Genomic DNA, 19,216 nt, shown 5'->3' on the forward strand with positions numbered 1-19,216 from the left:
AAAAATCATTCTAAATGTGTGGTAGTCAAACTATATAGTAATCATTCTCTAAAAAGCAACAAATCAATTCTACCTTACTCAAATTAATGAACAAATTAATAAATCATGCTCATTTTCCCTCATCCTTAAATTCCTTAAAATTTTGCATAATAATATATACACATGTCCCCATGAAATAATTCAAAAAAATTACTCTAAATGTGTCATAGTCAAACTATCTAGAAAACCTTCTCTAAAAAGTAACAAATCGATTCTATTTTGCTCAAATTAATGAACAAATCGGAAAATTGTGCTCATTTTTCCTCAACCTTAAAATCACTATTTTCTTTATCTAGAAAGCATGAAACAAAGAATAAACACCGTGAAAAGAAGAGTGGAAGAAGCTACTAACCTTTGGTGCACTTAGATGGGTGAAATCCTCACAAATTTGGGGGAAAATGGGCAGCACCTCCCCTCTAACACGCCATGAGAGAGAGGAGGAGCTCGGCCAAATGAAATGGTCGAGCTGGGGAAGAAGGAGTAACTGGTATATACGGGGTAAGTTAGTGCCGGCTGGTGGCTTTAGCCGGCACTAAGTGTGGACGTTTAGTGCCGGCTAGAGCTACCAGCCGGCACTAACTTGCAATTGACCAAGTTACCGGCTAGAATTCATGGCCGGCACTAACGTGTCTTTTGACCGTTGTGGCTGACGCGCTGATCGTTGGGGGATGGCACGTTAGTGCCGGCTGGGGTTTCAGCCGGCACTAATGTGCCCACTTTGTACTGTTCAGGCACGTTAGTGCCGGCTCCTATTTGCCGATACTAATGTGACATTCTCCAGCAGTGGTGGACGCCCAGGCCGCCGCGCAGGCAGCAGAAACGTGGCTGCGAGCATCAGGGGCGAGTGGCGACAAGGAAGAAGAAGCTGCCAAGCCAAGGATTTGGCTATTTTAGTGGCTGGGTGGCCGTGTGGCTAATGCGATTTTAATCGAGGTGTTAATTTGTAATTTGCTTTGTTTAGCGAATTCAACGACTGAACCGGATTGGGAGTTAGATCAGATTCTCTAGAGACCTGCGGCTGTGGCGTGGTTGCGTGGATCAACGTTCAACAAGTTCCGCGCGCCGGCGGGCTTCTCGTTTGTTCTCCGGCGGCCTTGTTTCACCGTCGGCCACAGAAGTGCTCATATTTCTCTCAATCACTGTTTTCATATCCTTCTAGATTCTCGAAGATACTAGATACTAGCTACTCGCTCTAATAAAAAACGTAATACTCTCTCCGTACTAACACTATCCTAAATCAAATCATTTTCAATCTTTATTATCTTAATACAATAATAATGTTAAAACTAGTCACCACATTCGCTAAGAGAGTACCCACGTTAATCTGAAAAAGAGAAGAAATTGCACCATGTTAAATATGATTCATAAATATACAATTTCTAGTATCGGGGTTCCTCTTCGAGCCCTGCTTCTCCCTTCCCCCTCTCCCCAGGAACCGACCATTTGGAGTATAGCCAAGTGGTAAGGCATCGGTTTTTGGTACCGGCATGCTAGGGGAAGGGTCAAGCCAGAGGCAGAGGCAATCCTGACCCAATGTACTCCATACTGAGGGGTATGGGGCCGGATCTTCCAATCTTTTTAGAAAACCAGTTCACTGCACGCCCCTATCCTTCTACTTGAAAGATGTGATTGGTTGGCCATGCTCCTCTCCAGCATCTAGGGTTCCTCGAATAATGCGGTTGGCTATTCATTTCGGTTTTGAGCAGACAGGTATCGGGGTTTAACTTTTTCTCAAAGAAGATTTCTACAACCCATTTTCCTTGATACTGGAATCGAGCGCTAATGCACCTTTTTTTTATCAAATCTCAGGGACAAAACCCATCTGGATTTTTTAATATCTATAAAAGTACGGCCTGGTTACAACGACGTCGAGTTGGCGGCGGAGGAAGACTCGGCATGAAGGCGTGACAGCGGTACAGATTCATACTTGATTGTCAATAAAAAGGCTAATGACAGAGAAGAGTCAATCTCCTTTACTCCTCTTCACTCGCCCAGGAACCCATTCCCCGTCAGCACTTATAAAAGGCTATTAAGAAACTGATCCACTATTTGAAACAAACTTGTTTAAATGTTCCTGCTATTCTCTATTTCCTTGAAAAGGGTGCTTGAGCCTATTACCAGTTCCAGGAAGCAGAGCACACCAAAAGAAAGCTGGGTTGACCCCGAAGGCCGAATTCCATGGTAGAGAAGGCTTTAATAAGAATGATAGAGTTCACCATTTCTCATTAAAGGCTTCAGTTCCCATCCATGAAGAGCTCCTAGTGCAACAACAAGTACCAGCTTAACGTGGGGAGAGGATTGTCCTCCCGTCGGTTGCATCGCTCCTGCTCGCAGTAGTCGTTTCTTTGCCGGTGACTCTCAGAGTGTGCAGCCGGCCGGATAGGAGATGAGACTTGGGAAAAGTGGTTCAGAATCAAATTAAACGAATATATAAGTAAAAAAATCATGCATTATTGTGTGCCTCTATGGACTATCCATAGATAGATGAATTACAGACTGCCAAGTACGACTCATTATTAACTTTGGAGTCCATCTAAATATAGAATAGCCCATCTCCAACTACTACTACCATCGGTTGCAAATAAATTCTCTTACATAAATAAATATATGAGAATATGTTCAAAGTAAATTATCACAGAACTGGAGGGAGTAGATCTACTGACTCAGTCTACTAGAGGTTCTTACATATATGAGAAAATTCCTTATTTGATCCTTTTAAAGTTACCTCTGCCTTCCTTGACCTTCTTTTTTTGAACTTCCTAATATGACCCAACGAATTCAGTTTCTTCCTTTTATGACCCTTCCGTCAGTTCCGTTAGAGTTTGCAGTTAAAAACGCGAGTCTCGTTGTCAGATTTTAGGTCAAGTGGCAGAAATATCCCTAATATAGATTGGGGCCGTGGCCTCCCGAGTCCTTCCTCAACCCTAGATCGGGAGGGGTGGATGCCCTCGACGGGCACCCATGGCGCAGGGGACGATGGGGCGGCGGCGCACGGCCCTATTCAGGCCGAGGGTGCGGTGGCCGCTCGGGGCAGGGCGCAGCGGCTGGACTAGGAGGCGGCGCGGTGGCCTTCTTCCATGGCGGGCGAGTGGCGGCGGTAGTCGGCGGCGGCGCGGCGGCGCGGCGGCCTCCCATGGCAGGCGAGCGGCGGGTGGCCGTGGCACGTGCGCAGCTACGGCTTGCCCTGGCGGGTGCGCAACAGGAGGCGCACATGCCGCGGGCGCTGCTCGGGGCAAGGGCGAAGGCCCTAGCGGTGCAGGCCCCGGCGGTGCCCCTCGTTCTGCTCCCCCCTGTTGCTGAGCCTAAATAATATATATTTAACAATTATGCACAACCTTTATCAGCTGAATTCAGCACAATCTTTATCAGCCAATTATTATGTACTCCCTCTGTCCTGAAATGTAAGTCATTCTGGCATTTTACCAGATTCATTGAACATTCTCTGAATCTAGACAAACTGTATGTCCAGATTCATTAAACATTCTATAAATCTGGACACAGTAAAACACTCCTAGGATGACTTACATTTCAGGACGGAGGGAGTACATGTTATGCACAAATTATTGATATCTCAAAATATTATCAGCTGAATTGTTGTGCACAATTATTTGTTAAACATATCAATATGTACTTATATTTTACTTTTTCAAATGATCAGCAAAAAAAAAGGGTCAAAGAAAGAAGAGCTAACTTTAAATGGGTCAAATAACATAATTTTCTCAACAGGGGTAAAATGGTCTTTTCAGCGTTGCTGCTAATACCCTTAGCACTCAAACTAATAGAAGGGCCATAAAAGGAAGGAACTGAATTTACTAGGTCATATTGGGAAGATCTAGAAAAAATAGGCCAAGAAAGGCAGAGGTAACTTTAAAAGGGCTAAATAAGGAATTTTCTCTACATATATTGGATGTCTCCAAAAGAAAACTTCAAAACTAAAGGATCACAAGATCTATCTCAGCCGTTGATTTCTCTCCATCCAACCGCTGATTCACCTCACATATCCCATGTACTCTTATCCATCAATGATCAATCTGACCACTAATTCAAAAATGAAGCGCCACGATATTACGAATGGTCACATTCACATGTGAAAAAATCATGAAACATTAGGCCATTTGGCAAACTTATGGTCACATTTACACTCGAAAAATTCATGAAACATTGGCAAACTCTGTGTCGCAAAGAAAGTCATTTCAAATCAACAATTTTACATGACCGTTTAGCGGAAGAGTTTTACGAAGGAGTCCTGTCCAGAGTGTCCTAGCCAAGGTTTACACTACCTCCTCTACTACACAGCTACACGTGCCCGTACACCAACGTAGGCCGTTATATTTTACACGTTGACGAAGGGCGCGCCGGTGATGTACTCGGTGACGGCGAGCGCGACGAGCCCGAGCATGGCGAAGCGGCCGTTCCAGAGCTCGGCGTCGGCGCTCATGACGCCGCCGCTGCGGGCCTCGGCGCTCTCCCCCTTGAGGACCGGCACCAGCGACGCCACGGAGAGCACGGCGGCCGTGGCCACGAACCAGGCCAGCCCAGACCCGCTGCCGGCCTGCGAGAGGAGGCCCCCGCCGCGGGACGCCTCGACGGCGAGCGCGGACACGAAGCCGACCATGGCGAGCCGCCCGTTGATGCGCTCAGGGGCCGGGCCGCTGAACGCCAGCGCGTCCCAGAGCCCCGGGCTCGCTGCCGGCTTCTCAGGACCCTTATTAGCCTGCGCCCTGACGAGCGGTGCGCGCCGGCGCGGCGCGAGCCCCGCCGCCGCCGGAAGCCGGGCGGGGAAGCGGCCGGCGCTCGCGCCGGTGGCGGCGAAGGCGAGGGAGCTCGCGGCGGAGGCCATCACCATGGTCGCCATCGGGAACAATGCACGGGCTGGGGAAATCGGCGGCCGGCTTCTCCTCAGATTGCTTGCTTGCTTGTGTGTTGTGAGCGTGTGGCTTCTGTTGTGCTCCGATCGATTTGAGATGGGTTGGGGGCCAGATGCCGGCTTTATAGGGGGAAGGCAGGGGAGGTGGAGACCGGCGAGGCGGCCCGTGACGAGGTTGACGGTGGTTGGCCGCGGCGGGGGCCACGTCGGCGGGAGTTCCCGGCCGTGAACGCGGGTGAGAGAGAGTCGTACGAGGGCTAGCTCTTAGCTAGTACATGCGCGCGACGTGGACTCCAGCGAGCCGGGCTAGCGCGTCGCCGTCGACGTGGGCGGCGAGGCCGCCGCGCAGGGAGGCGCGGCCGCGCGGGGCGAGGTGGCCAGCTCCGTCGCCGAAAAGTGGCGAAAGATTCCAGAACCACGCGGGGAGGGAGCGCGCGGGAGACGTGGGAGCTAGGAGCGCCGGTGTCGAGCGGAGCCAAGGAAGAAGAAGCCGCCAAGGGAGAGGTGTCTGTCGCCGTGTCATGGCTCTGGTGCGATTTTGGTACCGATCGGTGTTACCTACCGGTACTAAATGTCTTTTTTTTTCTTCTGTTTTTTCATTGTTTGGGTTTCAACTAATTTATATTCGTATACGTTTCGTATTCGTATTCGTGTACGTCTGCGTATTTATATTCTTGTACGTCTGCGTATTCGTATATATTCGTATCTAGCATACAATTGAATACATTTATTATAATTACATACATTTGAAATATTATATGCACTTCTAATATAAATATGTTTATAATAAACTCAGGATTCATAATATATTTACAAGTTGTCGTGCACATAAGTTTTGTCCGACAAATTTTTACAAGATACTAAGGGTCCTTAGGCGCCTCATCATCTCTGTGTCCTTATTCGGATCCGCTCGACCCACACTTATCTTAGGATTCGCATAAAATTCCCCAGTTGGATTTATGATCTCATCTAGGAGGAATCCACATATTGATTCTTAAATTGTTTTGATTCTTTCCGGTTGGATGAGGACTTCCGCCATGCAAATAATCTGTCCAGTGCAAACACCAATATTTTGAATTAGTACCTAGAAGGAACTAAATACAAGTAATTGTTAGTAATATTGTTCTGCGTACTTTGAAATCATGTTGTGTCATCGAGCTGCGGCAACCAAAATCCATCATGTACTCACATACGTAGTAGCCACATAAGTTGTTTCCTGGCGCCTGTCTCATAATCTATATATACATATATATAAATATATGGGTTATGAAATATTTATGTTGATTAAAGAAACGACAGTAGATGTGCGATATGTATTCGTACCGGCCAGTTAGTGGTGAATTCTAGCGGGGCTGGAGGTGACGATATTTCTATATGTTTTTCGAGGAAGCGAGCCCATGCTTTTTGGATGATGTTTATGAGGTCTTGGTAATAATATGTTGGCTTCCTCAAGGAGTCGTACACCCGAACTCGGCATCTATCGATCTCGATAATAAGAAGGATCCAGTGGAACCTGTTTCATACACATATATGTATAAGAAATGTTGGATATATATACACATATATATAGTGAAGTAAAAAAAGATTAAAAAATCACTCGAAGTTGTACGGAAACAGAATGTATTGACAATTTTTCTGCTTATGCAAGACCCTGAGTATGTTGTTCTCGATCCGATTAGGCCATTTCCTGACACTCTCCTCATGTATATTATATGGGTCTATGAAGCCGACGTGATAGTACCCTTTTCTCTGGCATTCTTGAACCTTCATCCTACACGATTGAAAAAGAAGGAAGATGATGAGAAAACACATAATTAGTAGAGCTATGGTACTATATACAAATGGTAGGATGAAGTACACTTACATACAAAATACACCTGTGACATGGCCCTGGGAAGAATCATTTCCCTTGACCTCGGTGAGTTGCACCTGGCGAGCAGGCGTCTTGATCCTGCGCTCTTCAACCTCACATCCCTCAGGAACCTCAACCTTGCATTCAGTGACTTCAATGAAGCCTAGCTCCCAGCTTCTGGGTTTGAGCGGCTCACGGATATGATCCACCTCAACCTCTCGTACACCTATTTTAGGGGTCAGATCCCAATTGGAATTGCCAGCCTCAAGAACCTTGTCACCCTTGACTTGTCTCGTAATTATGATTTGTATTTTGGGCGGCCAAATTTCCAAGCCTTCATGGCAAATATGAGCAATCTGAAGAATCTCTATCTTGATGAACTGGATTTATCTAGCAGTGGGTCCACTTGGTCCAGTATTTTAGCAGACTCCGTTCCTCAGCTACAGGTTCTTAGCTTGTCCTGGTGTTCTATATCAGGTTCTATCCACCCTTAATTCTCAAGGCTTCACTCGCTTACGATGATCAACTTGGGATACAATTCTGAACTTACCGGCAAAGTTCCTGAGTTCTTTTCTGAGCTATCTTCCTTGACTGTTTTAGACATATCAGGAACTCAGTTTGAAGGGCAGTTTCCCACAAAAATATTCCAGCTAAAAAGTTTGAGGTCTCTTGATTTTTCCGATAACCCCATGCTTTCTGTGAGACTAACACACTTCCCCGCTGGAAATAATTTGGAAACACTAAATCTAGCAGGGACCAATTTCTCTTATGACATGCCATCCTCGTTTGACAATCTTGAGTCTCTAAAGACATTGGGGTTTAACACGATGGACATTGATGACAAACTCTCAACTTTGATATCTAAGCTTCCATCATTAGATGACCTGCAACTCAGGGGATCAGATTTGGAGAACCCGGTATTATCTTGGGTCAGCAATCTTACCCAATTGACGCACCTAAAGCTTGATGGTTATGACTTCTCTAAATCAGTTCCCACTTGGATCGGCAAACTGACAAGGTTGGAAAGTTTGACAATACGGGACTGCAGTTTCTCCGTGCCAATACCGTACGAGATTGGAAATCTTACAGAATTGGCAGAGCTGGAGTTATGGAGTTCTGACTTCTTTGAGCAGAGAATGACATCTTGGATAGGCAATCTTACAAAGTTGACTTCTTTGACCATTTTTACTTGCAATTTCTCTGGGCCAATACCATCAACAATTGGGAACTTGATCCAACTTGAGGAGCTGGTGGTCTGGTCGTCTAACATCACTGGGCCATGCATACACCGATTGAGAACCCGATTACTTTCTTTTTTCAGCTGTAGACAGATCTTACACCTACTTTATGACATGCCATGCATACACCGTTAATAAAAATGCTAACAGATTTTAAGTGAATAGTAAATTCCCTATTTTACTTAACCTATGAAATCAATGGAGCAACCTTCAGAAAACAAGAAAAATGCTTTATTTGGCAATGTTGAGAAAAAACCATGATATGTTCAATTTGAGTCTCTGACCAATTTTCTGTAGTTTACCGGTTTCAATGGTGAGATGCTTTTAACACCAGCACACTAACTAATATCAATTTTTTTTAGTTTTTAGCCATCTTGCCTCTCACTCTCATCCTAGATATATTTCAGATACAGGAATGCAATATTGGGTAGATTACATAAATAACAAGCAATATGTTAATTATTTTGGATATTGGACAAACATTTTCATATTTTGGGCAGCTTTACATGGCAATTAAAGGTTCTCAAAATGAGAAATCAAGCTTAGTATATATTATCATTGTAGGCTATATTTGAAAAATGTACATCAAATATGTTATGTTAACATTGTTCATACTTTCTCTGGCCCAAGGCTTGTTTGAAACAGTGTAATAACAAATAAAGGGATTAGAAAACACATGAATAAGGCAGGACGTTTCAACCCTAAACTACAAAACGGAACACCAAACACCATTCAATTATTGAACTATACAACTAAGTTTTTTTGATGGTTTCAAAGGTGGTTTTGATTTTCTAAAAATTAAAATATTTTGGTTTAACTTAAAAAAATTAAAATTAATTCATTTTAGATCATAAAAAATATGAAACTGCAATTAATTTTTTTTCTAAAGAACTAATCTATCTGTTGTGCTATGTTTTGGGTTACTTGGATCTTATTTATTGTGATTCAGTTAAGAAGCAAGATGTTTAGTGCCAAGTTTTTTCGGAACATGAATTATATAAAAACGGCAAATGAACTATACGGTATAAACATGCCCAAATTCAAATTTGAACAGTTTTTCTTTGAGGAAAAATAGATAAGTTATATTAATTTAAGCATTATCTGGTTGTCTATTCAGAAAAGGTGATGAAAGCTGATATATTTAGCTCCAATGGATAGGTTATGTTAATTTAAGCATTATCTGGTTCAAGTTCATACTGGCGCTTTAGTGTGAAACGGCATTAACAAAGTCTACAACATTCTGACTGGTATTCTACCGTTACATGCAGGAAAAATTCCAAAGTCTTTGTTTGCTCTTCCAGTCCTGCAACAGCTTCTTCTGCTTGAGAATCAGCTTGTTGGCTCACTGGAAGACATTCCTTCTCCTTTATCCTCACCATTGAGGGAGATTGATTTAAGAAGTAATCAATTGACAGGCCCAATATCCAAATCATTTTTTCAGCTTACCAATCTTCAGTATCTCAACCTTGAGTCAAATAAACTGACGGGCACAATAGAACTTGGTTCTATCTGGAGGTTGAGAAATCTCTTCTATCTTAACCTGGGTAACAATATGATATCAATCACAGAAAAAGAAGGTGATACGGTATTCTTTCATTCCCTTAAAATCCAGGACCTAAACCTTGCATCTTGCAACCTTACAAAATTTCCTGCATCATTAAAATATCTGGACACTATTCAATTTCTCGATCTTTCGAATAACCAAATCGAAAGGGCCATACCAAGTTGGGTATGGGATAACTGCCTTTTTAGATTGAACCTCTCACACAACATGTTTACTACTTTAGAGAAGTCTCCTATTGTTCAGATGACAAATTTAAATGATCTTGATCTCAGTTTTAATGGACTTCAAGGAAGCATACCGTTACCATCAACTCCATCCGACCTGCTTTTCTTGGATTGCTCAAATAATAACTTCTCTTCCATTGAACCGAACTTTGGTGTGTATATTAGAAATATAAGCTATATCAATTTGTCCAAAAATAAATTAAGTGGCCGTGTACCACTTTCATTTTGTAGTTTAAACAAACCTGAGTTCATAGACTTATCTTACAATTACTTTAGTGGACCAATTCCATCCTGTCTTATGGAAAAAGTTGACATGATGATCATATTGAAGTTAAGAGAAAACAAATTACAGGGCATGCTACCAGAAAATATTAGAGAAGGGTGTAAGCTTCAGACAATTGATTTGAATGGAAATCAAATTAAAGGTGCGCTGCCTAGATTGCTAGCAAATTGCCAAGACTTAGAGGTTCTTGATGTTGGTAATAATCAGATTCTCGATTCATTTCCATCATGGTTGGGTACTCTTCCAAAGCTTCAAGTTCTCGTGTTGAGATCTAACCAACTCGACGGCACTATAAGGAGTCTTCGTGATGGCTACCAACACTTCACAAGTTTACAAATAGTTGATTTGGTCTCCAACCATTTCTCTGGTTAGTTGCATTCAGAATGGTTTGAGAATTTGAGAGCAATGATGAATAACTGCAACGATGTGGGGCAAATATTAAAGCATCATACAAATTCAACATGTAAATCAGCAATCAATCAAGATTCAGTCTATCAAGATAGTGTCAGTATCACATACAAAGATAGCTCTTTAATTGTCACCAAAATTCAAACTGCTTTCAAAGTAATTGATTTCTCAAACAACTCATTTGAGGGTTCCATCCCGGGTTCAATTGGAGGGCTTGTTTCACTACACGAACTTAACATGTCGCACAATAACTTCACAGGACAAATTCCATCACAACTCGGTAATTTAACGAGGCTGGAATCAATCGATCTCTCTTGCAACTGTCTCTCGGGAGAAATTCCACCGGAGTTTACCTCTCTAACTTCTCTTTCCTGGCTGAACCTTTCCCACAACAACTTGACAGGAACAATACCACAGGGAAACCAATTCTTGACATTTCCTAGCAGCTCGTTTGAAGGCAATGCTGGCCTATGTGGAATTCAGCTTTCTAAGCAATTTGACAATCCAGGTCCAGATTCAACCACCCGAAGCACATCGGCTCCAGAACCCAATACTTTGTGGCATGACAGATTTGATGCCATTATTTTCTTCCTCTTTGCTGGCTTGGGTTTTGGCATGGGTTTTGCATTGGCAATTATATTCAGATCCTTTTACCACATAGAAGGATGGCTTTGCATGCATATGTATTAGTAATGTATAAGTTGTTAACAAGCGTAGTCATGTATGTTTGTGTTGTACTCTTTTGATGAGACAGCTTAAATACACTCAGATGTAATAAGGTTGGTTCCGTATAGTTCACTCAATTACATATAGGTGTAAAATTATTTTGCTAACTTTTCCAACTCCAATGCCGAATATCCAAGGCATTCAGATTTACAAGAAAAGTTCATGTCGCTGGAGGATTTCTTTTCTTTTTACGAAACAGCTGGAGGAATAGAAGGACGTGTCAAAAGGCTGTGTCACCAAAACCAAGTGTTGCATTTTAACTAATGGAGTATTCAGTTCATGTAATCAAGTTATGGCAGGCTGAAGACAAGTTTCATTCCAGCTTTACATGGCTGCCAGTTTGGAACGCAAGAACTCGCATAGATTTCCAGTGAAAATTTGACTTATTTTTCTGTTTGGATTTTCGAAAACGAAGACGAGATGAAGCTTCTAGTTCTAGGATCGGAGGCCTGCAATTTTTTTGGAATAACATGTTGAATTTTCCTAGCTAGTTGATGTACAAGGACAGAACAGAGAACCTGCAGGGTTTACAGGTACAAATTGAATGCACACCACACGGGGTCCAACTCCACGCAAGACCGTTGGCACCTACGCGTTGATGAAGGGCGCGCCGGAGATGTACTCGGTGACGGCGAGCGCCACGAGCCCGAGCATGGCGAAGCGGCCGTTCCAGAGCTCGGCGTCGGCGCTCATGACGCCGCCGCTGCGGGACTCGGCGCTCTCCCCCCTGAGGACCGGCACTAGGGACGCCACGGAGAGCACGGCGGCCGTGGCCGCGAACCAGGCCAGCCCGGACCCGCTGCCGGCCTGCGAGAGGAGGCCCCCGCCGCGGGACGCCTCGACGGCGAGCGCGGACACGAAACCCACCATGGCGAGCCGCCCGTTGATGCGCTCGGGGGCCGGGCCGCTGAACGCCAGCGCGTCCCACAGCCCGGGGCTCGCCGCCTTGGGCTTCGCCGTCAGGGGAGTGGAGGGCGCCGGAGAAGGCGAGGCCGAGGACGCCGCGGTTGTCTCCTCCGTTGTTGGCTTAGCATCCTCGGCCTGGGCTCTGACGACCAGGGCGCGTCGGCGCGGCGCGAGCGCGGCGGCCGCCGGGACGCGGACGGGGAGGACGCCGGCACGCGCGCCGGCGGTGGCGAAGGCGAGGGAGGCCATCACCGTGGCTGCCGTTGGAGTTGTGCACGGGGCGGTGGAGCGGAGAGGTCGAGTGGCAACTGGCAAGCTAGGCACCAGGTTGCTTCGAGACACGGGTTTCGCTCGCTGTGTCGCTGCTTGCTTCCTTCTCTTGCTGTGGATGGATGGTTGCTTGCGACGTGCCAGTGCCGTGTCGGCCAGCTTTATAGGGGGAGCTGGGAAAGCTAGCTCGCCCGTGACGGGTGGCGCGGTGGTGGCGACGGCGGGGGCCACGTCGGCGGGAGATTCACGCCCGTAAACTAAACGCCGGCGAGAGAGAGGGAGTACGAGGGCTATAGCTATCTAGCTAGTACATGCGCGCGACGTGGAGCGAGGCAGGGTCATAGCGAGCTGGGCGGCTGTGGCGCCATCGACGTGGACGCCCAGGCCGCCGCGCAGGCAGCAGAGACGTGGCTGCGAGCATCAGGGCGAGTGGCGACAAGGAAGAAGAAGCTGCCAAGCCAAGGATTTGGCTATTTTAGTGGCTGTGGGTGGCCGTGTGGCTAATGCGATTTTAATCGAGGTGTTAATTTGTAATTTGCTTTGTTTAGCGAATGCAACGACTGAACCGGATTGGGAGTTAGATCAGATTCTCTAGAGACCTGCGGCTGTGGCGTGGTTGCGTGGATCAACGTTCAACAAGTTCCGCGCGCCGGCGGGCTTCTCGTTTGTTCTCCGGCGGCCTTGTTTCACCGTTGGCCACAGAAGTGCTCATATTTCTCTCAATCACTGTTTTCATATCCTTCTAGATTTTCGAAGATACTAGATACTAGCTACTCGCTCTAATAAAAAACGTAATACTCTCTCCGTACTAACACTATCCTAAATCAAATCATTTTCAATCTTTATTATCTTAATACAATAATAATGATAAATCTAGTCACCACATTAGCTAAGAGAGTACCCACGTTAATCTGAAAAATAGAAGAAATTGCACCATGTTAAATACGATTCATAAATATACAATTTCGAAACTCGGAACCACATGTTCAATCTTTTTTTAGCAGTTTCCCCAGAGACCGTTTTCTTCGAGCCCTGCTTCTCCCTTCCCCCTCTCCCCAGGAACCGACCATTTGGAGTATAGCCAAGTGGTAAGGCATCGGTTTTTGGTACCGGCATGCTAGGGGAAGGGTCAAGCCAGAGGCAGAGGCAATCCTGACCCAATGTACTCCATACTGAGGGGTATGGGGCCGGATCTTCCAATCTTTTTAGAAAACCAGTTCACTGCGCGCCCCTATCCTTCTACTTGAAAGATGTGATTGGTTGGCCATGCTCCTCTCCAGCATCTAGGGTTCCTCGAATAATGCGGTTGGCTATTCATTTCGGTTTTGAGTAGACAGGTATCGGGGTTTAACTTTTTCTCAAAGAAGATTTCTACAACCCATTTTCCTTGATACTGGAATCGAGCGCTAATGCACCTTTTTTTATATCAAATCTCAGGGACAAAACCCATCTGGATTTTTTAATATCTATAAAAGTACGGACTGGTTATGACAACGTCGAGTTGGTGGCGGAGGAAGACTCGGCATGAAGGCGTGACAGCGGTACAGATTCATACTTGATTGTCAATAAAAAGGCTAATGACAGAGAAGAGTCAATCTCCTTTACTCCTCTTCACTCGCCCAGGAACCCATTCCCCCGTCAGCACTTAGAAAAGGCTATTAAGAAACTGATCCACTATTTGAAACAAACGTGTTTAAATGTTCCTGCTATTCTCTATTTCCTTGAAAAGGGTGCTTGAGCCTATTACCAGTTCCAGGAAGAGCACACCAAAAGAAAGCTGGGTTGACCCCGAAGGCCGAATTCCATGGTAGAGAAGGCTTTAATAAGAATGATAGAGTTCACCATTTCTCATTAAAGGCTTCAGTTCCCATCCATGAAGAGCTCCTGGTGCAACAAGTACCAGCTTAACGTGGGGAGAGGATTGTCCTCCCGTCGGTTGCATCGCTCCTGCTCGCAGTAGTCGTTTCTTTGCCGGTGACTCTCAGAGTGTGCAGCCGGCCAGATAGGAGATGAGACTTGGGAAAAGTGGTTCAGAATCAAATTAAACGAATATATAAGTAAAAAAACTTGCATTATTGTGTGCCTCTATGGACTATCCATAGATAGATGAATTACAGACTGCCAAGTACGACTCATTACTAACTTTGGAGTCCATCTAAATATAGAATAGCCCATCTACAACTACTACTACCATCGGTTGCAAATAAATTCTCTTACATAAATAAATATATGAGAATATGTTCCAAGTAAATTATCACAGAACTGGAGGGAGTAGATCTACTGACTCAGTCTACTAGAGGTTCTTACATATATGAGAAAATTCCTTATTTGATCCTTTTAAAATTACCTCTGCCTTCCTTGACCTTCTTTTTTATGAACTTCCTAATATGACCCAACAAATTCAGTTTCTTCCTTTTATGACCCTTCCGTCAGTTCCGTTAGAGTTTGCAGTTAAAAACGCGAGTCTCGTTGTCAGATTTTAGGTCAAGTGGCTGAAATATCCCTAATATAGATTGGGGCCGTGGCCTCCCGAGTCCTCCCTCAACCTTAGATTGGGAGGGGAGGATGCTCTCGACGGGCACCCGTGGCGCAGGGGACGATGGGGCGGCGGCGCACGGCCCTGTTCAGGCCGAGGGTGCGGTGGCCGCTCGGGGCAAGCGCAGCGGCTGGACTAGGAGGCGGCGCGGCGGCCTTCTTCCATGGCGAGCGAGTGGCGGCGGTAGTCGGCGGCGGCCTCCCATGGCAGGCGAGCGGTGGGTGGCCGTGGCATGTGCGCAGCTACGGCTTGCCCTGGCGGGGGCGCAGCGGCCGCTCGGGGCAAGGGCGAAGGCCCTAGCGGTGCAGGCCCCAGCGGTGCCCCTCGTTCTGCTGCCCCCTATTGCTGCTGAGCCTAAATAATATATGTTTAACAATTATGCACAACCTTTATCAGCTGAATTCAGCACAATCTTTATCAGCCAATTATTATGTACTCCCTCTGTCCTGAAATGTAAGTCATTCTGACATTTTACCAGATTCATTGAACATTCTCTGAATCTAGACAAACTGTCGGTACCCTGTAGCAGGACTCGCGTAGTCATCCGTAACTACGCCATAAGGGGCGGAGCAGCCGGCCCCCACGGCTCAGGATCTTACCCCACTGGGCCAACGGCCCCGGACTCGCTCCCCGCTCTGGGACGGGTCCGGTGACGCCACGTGTTCCTGAGGAGGGGAAGTTCCACGCCAACAGCCGAGGGCTCGGACCCCCCATAGGGGTCCGAGACCTCCCCGCGTCCGTCCAGACCTCCCACACGCGTAGAACCAACATACCGCCGGGGGAGGGGTCCGGGGGCGCCACGTGTCCCGCAGGGGCGGGCGCGGGCGCGAGTCTTCCGCTGGAAGACTCGCCCACCCACCGCATTCAATGCGGGTGGTTGAGGCGTGCTCTGCCGCCGCGGCACGCCGGGCAGCCTTTGTCAGGCCTCACTGTAGACCGCATGTTACCGAGGTACACAGTGCAGCCGCATGCGCCGCTTCCGCGCAGAGCCCGTCTGCCGCATTAAATGGATACGACGGCACGGCACCTTTCCATCATACCGCCTACGCCGCAACTACACGGCCCGTTCAGCTACGTTGCAGGCAACGCCGCAAGTTACACCCTGGCGCCGTTTCGACAAGACAGGGCATGGCTATGCCGGACGGAACATTCCCATGGGCAGAGCAAGGAAATCCAGGAATGAGATCTCCGTCGCCTGCAATGCCATAATGTCTATACAGTATGTCATTTTATACTACATCGTTGGGCCCACCTGTCGGGGACTCAACGGCCATGTACGTGCCTCCCTTGAGATATAAAAGGGAGGCGCTCACTGCACAATTCAGACACGCCAAGACTCTTACAACACAAGCTCGGTTTCACTCCGAACAACCCTGCTCTCAACCTCTTGAGAGCGCAAGCAATACAACACACAGTGGACGTAGGGTATTACGCTCCGGCGGCCCGGACCACTCTAAACCTGCTGTGTTCATCGCGTTCTTCCACCGAGATTGGGCTAATCCTAGCAAACCCCCGAGTACTCACCCTCTGGGTTTATGCGGGTGCACTACGCCACCCGGCTGTGGGTTTGCACATCACGACACAAACTGTATGTCCAGATTCATTGAACATTCTATGAATCTGGACACAGTAAAACACTCCTAGGATGACTTACATTTCAGGACGGAGGGAGTACATGTTATGCACAAATTATTAATATCTCAAAATATTATCAGCTGAATTGTTATGCACAATTATTTGTTAAACATATCAATATGTACATATATTTTACTTTTTCAAATGGTCAGCAAAAAAAAAGGGTCAAAGAAAGAAGAGCTAACTTTAAATGGGTCAAATAAGATAATTTTCTCAACAGGGGTAAAATGGTCTTTTCAGCGTTGCTGCTAATACCGTTAGCACTGAAACTAATAGAAGAGCCATAAAAGGAAGGAACTGAATTTACTAGGTCATATTGGGAAGATCTAGAAAAAATAGGCCAAGAAAGGCAGAGGTAACTTTAAAAGGGCTAAATAAGGAATTTTCTCTACATATATTGGGTGTCTCCAAAAGAAAACTTTAAAACTAAAGGATCACAAGATCTATCTCAGCCGTTGATTTCTCTCCATCCAACCGCTGATTCACCTCACATATCCCATGTACTCTTATCCATCAATGGTCAATCTGACCACTAATTCAAAAATGAAGCGCCACGATAATACGTATGGTCACATTCACATATGAAAGAATCATGAAACATTAGGCCATTTGGCAAACTTATGGTCACATTTACACTCGAAAAATTCAATGAAACATTGGCAAACTCTGTGTCGCAAAGAAAGTCATTTCAAATCAACAATTTTACATGACCGTTTAGCGGAAGAGTTTTACGAAGGAGTCATGTCCAGAGTGTCCTAGCCAAGGTTTACACTACCTCCTCTACTACACGGCTACACGTGCCCGTACAACAACGTAGGCCGTTATATTTTACACGTTGACGAAGGGCGCGCCGGTGATGTACTCGGTGACGGCGAGCGCGACGAGCCCGAGCATGGCGAAGCGGCCGTTCCAGAGCTCGGCGTCGGCGCTCATGACGCCGCCGCTGCGGGCCTCGGCGCTCTCCCCCTTGAGGACCGGCACCAGCGACGCCACGGAGAGCACGGCGGCCGTGGCCACGAACCAGGCCAGCCCAGACCCGCTGCCGGCCTGCGAGAGGAGGCCCCCGCCGCGGGACGCCTCGACGGCGAGCGCGGACACGAAGCCGACCATGGCGAGCCGCCCGTTGATGCGCTCAGGGGCCGGGCCGCTGAACGCCAGCGCGTCCCAGAGCCCCGGGCTCGCTGCCGGCTTCTCAGGACCCTTATTAGCCTGCGCCCTGACGAGCGGTGCGCGCCGGCGCGGCGCGAGCCCCGCCGCCGCCGGAAGCCGGGCGGGGAAGCGGCCGGCGCTCGCGCCGGTGGCGGCGAAGGCGAGGGAGCTCGCGGCTGAGGCCATCACCATGGTCGCCATCGGGAACAATGCACGGGCTGGGGAAATCGGCGGCCGGCTTCTCCTCAGATTGCTTGCTTGCTTGTGTGTTGTGAGCGTGTGGCTTCTGTTGTGCTCCGATCGATTTGAGATGGGTTGGGGCCAGATGCCGGCTTTATAGGGGGAAGGCAGGGGAGGTGGAGACCGGCGAGGCGGCCCGTGACGAGGTTGACGGTGGTTGGCCGCGGCGGGGGCCACGTCGGCGGGAGTTCCCGGCCGTGAACGCGGGTGAGCGGGTGAGAGAGAGTCGTACGAGGGCTAGCTCTTAGCTAGTACATGCGCGCGACGTGGACTCCAGCGAGCCGGGCTAGCGCGTCGCCGTCGACGTGGGCGGCGAGGCCGCCGCGCAGGGAGGCGCGGCCGCGCGGGGCGAGGTGGCCAGCTCCATCGCCGAAAAGTGGCGAAAGATTCCAGAACCACGAGGGGAGGGAGCGCGCGGGAGACGTGGGAGCTAGGAGCGCCGGTGTCGAGCGGAGCCAAGGAAGAAGAAGCCGCCAAGGGAGAGGTGTCTGTCGCCGTGTCGCGTCGTGTAATGGGTGTCATGGATCTGGTGCGATTTTGGTCGAGGTGTTGGTAATTTTTGCATGGTTCCGCGAATGAGTGTGATCAGATTTCTGGAATCCGCTGCTGGAGATTCGATCAAGCTCTGGCCGCCGGCAGGCTTCTCGATCGTTTCTTCCCCGGCGGCCTCGTGTTTCTGTCAACACGTGTTTGGGAGGGCTCCGGCTCGTGCTCCGCTGAAGCTGGAGCCGCACCAAACGGTGTCACACCGAAGGAGCGGTTTCTGAGCATCTACAAGAGGAGCGCTTTTAGGCTGCATGGCGGAGCCAAAAATGTAGCTCCGTGGCTCCGGCTCTGTCTCTGGCTCTGCATGTGGACGTCGTTCCTTCTAGGGGTTACGAGATGTAACTGTTTCTAAATTATAATCATTTCTAATATTGTCACCATCTTCTATTTGAATATGATCATGATACACAACTAGAAAAAGGCACATACGTACCGGGCCGGAACCCCAGTTTGTACCGGGCGCCGGCCCGATACCGCCTGGCCGGTACTAAGTGGTGCACTTTAGTACCGATCGGTAACACCGACCGGTACTAAAGTGCCTGCCACGCAGACGCCGCAGGTGGAGCACTTTAGTACCGATCGGTGTTACCTACCGGTACTAAATGTCTTTTTTCTGTTTTTCATTGTTTGGGTTTCAACTAATTCGTATTCGTATACGTTTCGTATTCGTATTCGTATATGTCTGCGTATTTATATTCTTGTATGTCTGCGTATTCGTATATATTCGTATCTA

At 47.5% G+C, this 19,216-nt stretch overlaps 5 protein-coding genes across 8 annotated transcripts; 2 read left to right on the top strand and 3 right to left on the bottom strand.

Moving 5' to 3' along the window:
• Positions 1 to 2,573: 2,573 nt before the first annotated feature.
• Positions 2,574 to 12,500, bottom strand: LOC120659490 (low molecular mass early light-inducible protein HV60, chloroplastic-like). The gene is made up of 2 exons (XM_039937653.1): positions 11,750 to 12,500; positions 2,574 to 2,659 (listed from the first exon to the last, which is right to left on the bottom strand). The coding sequence occupies exon 1, from the start codon at positions 12,354 to 12,356 to the stop codon at positions 11,790 to 11,792; it is 567 nt and encodes a 188-aa protein (XP_039793587.1). The 5' UTR covers positions 12,357 to 12,500; the 3' UTR covers positions 2,574 to 2,659; positions 11,750 to 11,789.
• Positions 4,126 to 5,015, bottom strand: LOC120659491 (low molecular mass early light-inducible protein HV90, chloroplastic-like). 3 transcript variants are annotated; one of them, XM_039937656.1, is made up of 2 exons: positions 4,381 to 5,015; positions 4,126 to 4,343 (listed from the first exon to the last, which is right to left on the bottom strand). In XM_039937656.1, the coding sequence occupies exons 1-2, from the start codon at positions 4,892 to 4,894 to the stop codon at positions 4,336 to 4,338; spliced, it is 522 nt and encodes a 173-aa protein (XP_039793590.1). In that variant the 5' UTR covers positions 4,895 to 5,015; the 3' UTR covers positions 4,126 to 4,335. The 3 variants fall into 3 exon arrangements, with proteins under 3 accessions (XP_039793590.1, XP_039793589.1, XP_039793588.1); XM_039937655.1 differs by having other exon boundaries at positions 4,126 to 4,336; positions 4,374 to 5,015; XM_039937654.1 differs by having other exon boundaries at positions 4,128 to 5,014.
• Positions 6,887 to 8,157, top strand: LOC120662302 (MDIS1-interacting receptor like kinase 1-like). The gene is made up of 2 exons (XM_039941480.1): positions 6,887 to 8,039; positions 8,147 to 8,157. Exons 1-2 carry the CDS (start codon positions 7,277 to 7,279, stop codon positions 8,155 to 8,157), a joined length of 774 nt encoding a protein of 257 aa, XP_039797414.1. The 5' UTR covers positions 6,887 to 7,276.
• LOC120659489 (putative receptor like protein 25) lies at positions 10,382 to 11,909 on the top strand. Its single transcript, XM_039937652.1, has 2 exons — positions 10,382 to 11,169; positions 11,705 to 11,909. Exon 1 carries the CDS (start codon positions 10,473 to 10,475, stop codon positions 11,163 to 11,165), a length of 693 nt encoding a protein of 230 aa, XP_039793586.1. The 5' UTR covers positions 10,382 to 10,472; the 3' UTR covers positions 11,166 to 11,169; positions 11,705 to 11,909.
• Positions 12,501 to 17,204: 4,704 nt separating the features above from the next.
• Positions 17,205 to 18,014, bottom strand: LOC120659492 (low molecular mass early light-inducible protein HV90, chloroplastic-like). 2 transcript variants are annotated; one of them, XM_039937658.1, is made up of 2 exons: positions 17,378 to 18,014; positions 17,205 to 17,340 (listed from the first exon to the last, which is right to left on the bottom strand). In XM_039937658.1, coding segments are annotated over exons 1-2 (522 nt in total). In that variant the 5' UTR covers positions 17,899 to 18,014; the 3' UTR covers positions 17,205 to 17,339. The 2 variants fall into 2 exon arrangements, with proteins under 2 accessions (XP_039793592.1, XP_039793591.1); XM_039937657.1 differs by having other exon boundaries at positions 17,205 to 18,013.
• Between the last annotated feature and the right edge of the window lie 1,202 nt (positions 18,015 to 19,216).

The sequence above is a fragment of the Panicum virgatum genome, chromosome 2N (assembly GCF_016808335.1).
Source record: "Panicum virgatum strain AP13 chromosome 2N, P.virgatum_v5, whole genome shotgun sequence".
NCBI lineage: Eukaryota > Viridiplantae > Streptophyta > Magnoliopsida > Poales > Poaceae > Panicum > Panicum virgatum.

What these genes read in the sequence shown, in the direction of transcription:
- LOC120659491 (XM_039937656.1), bottom strand. Translation starts at nt 4,894, where the DNA reads ATGGCGACCATGGTGATGGCCTCCGCCGCGAGCTCCCTCGCCTTCGCC.
- LOC120662302 (XM_039941480.1), top strand. Translation starts at nt 7,277, where the DNA reads ATGATCAACTTGGGATACAATTCTGAACTTACCGGCAAAGTTCCTGAG.
- LOC120659489 (XM_039937652.1), top strand. Translation starts at nt 10,473, where the DNA reads ATGATGAATAACTGCAACGATGTGGGGCAAATATTAAAGCATCATACA.
- LOC120659490 (XM_039937653.1), bottom strand. Translation starts at nt 12,356, where the DNA reads ATGGCCTCCCTCGCCTTCGCCACCGCCGGCGCGCGTGCCGGCGTCCTC.
- LOC120659492 (XM_039937658.1), bottom strand. Translation starts at nt 17,898, where the DNA reads ATGGCGACCATGGTGATGGCCTCAGCCGCGAGCTCCCTCGCCTTCGCC.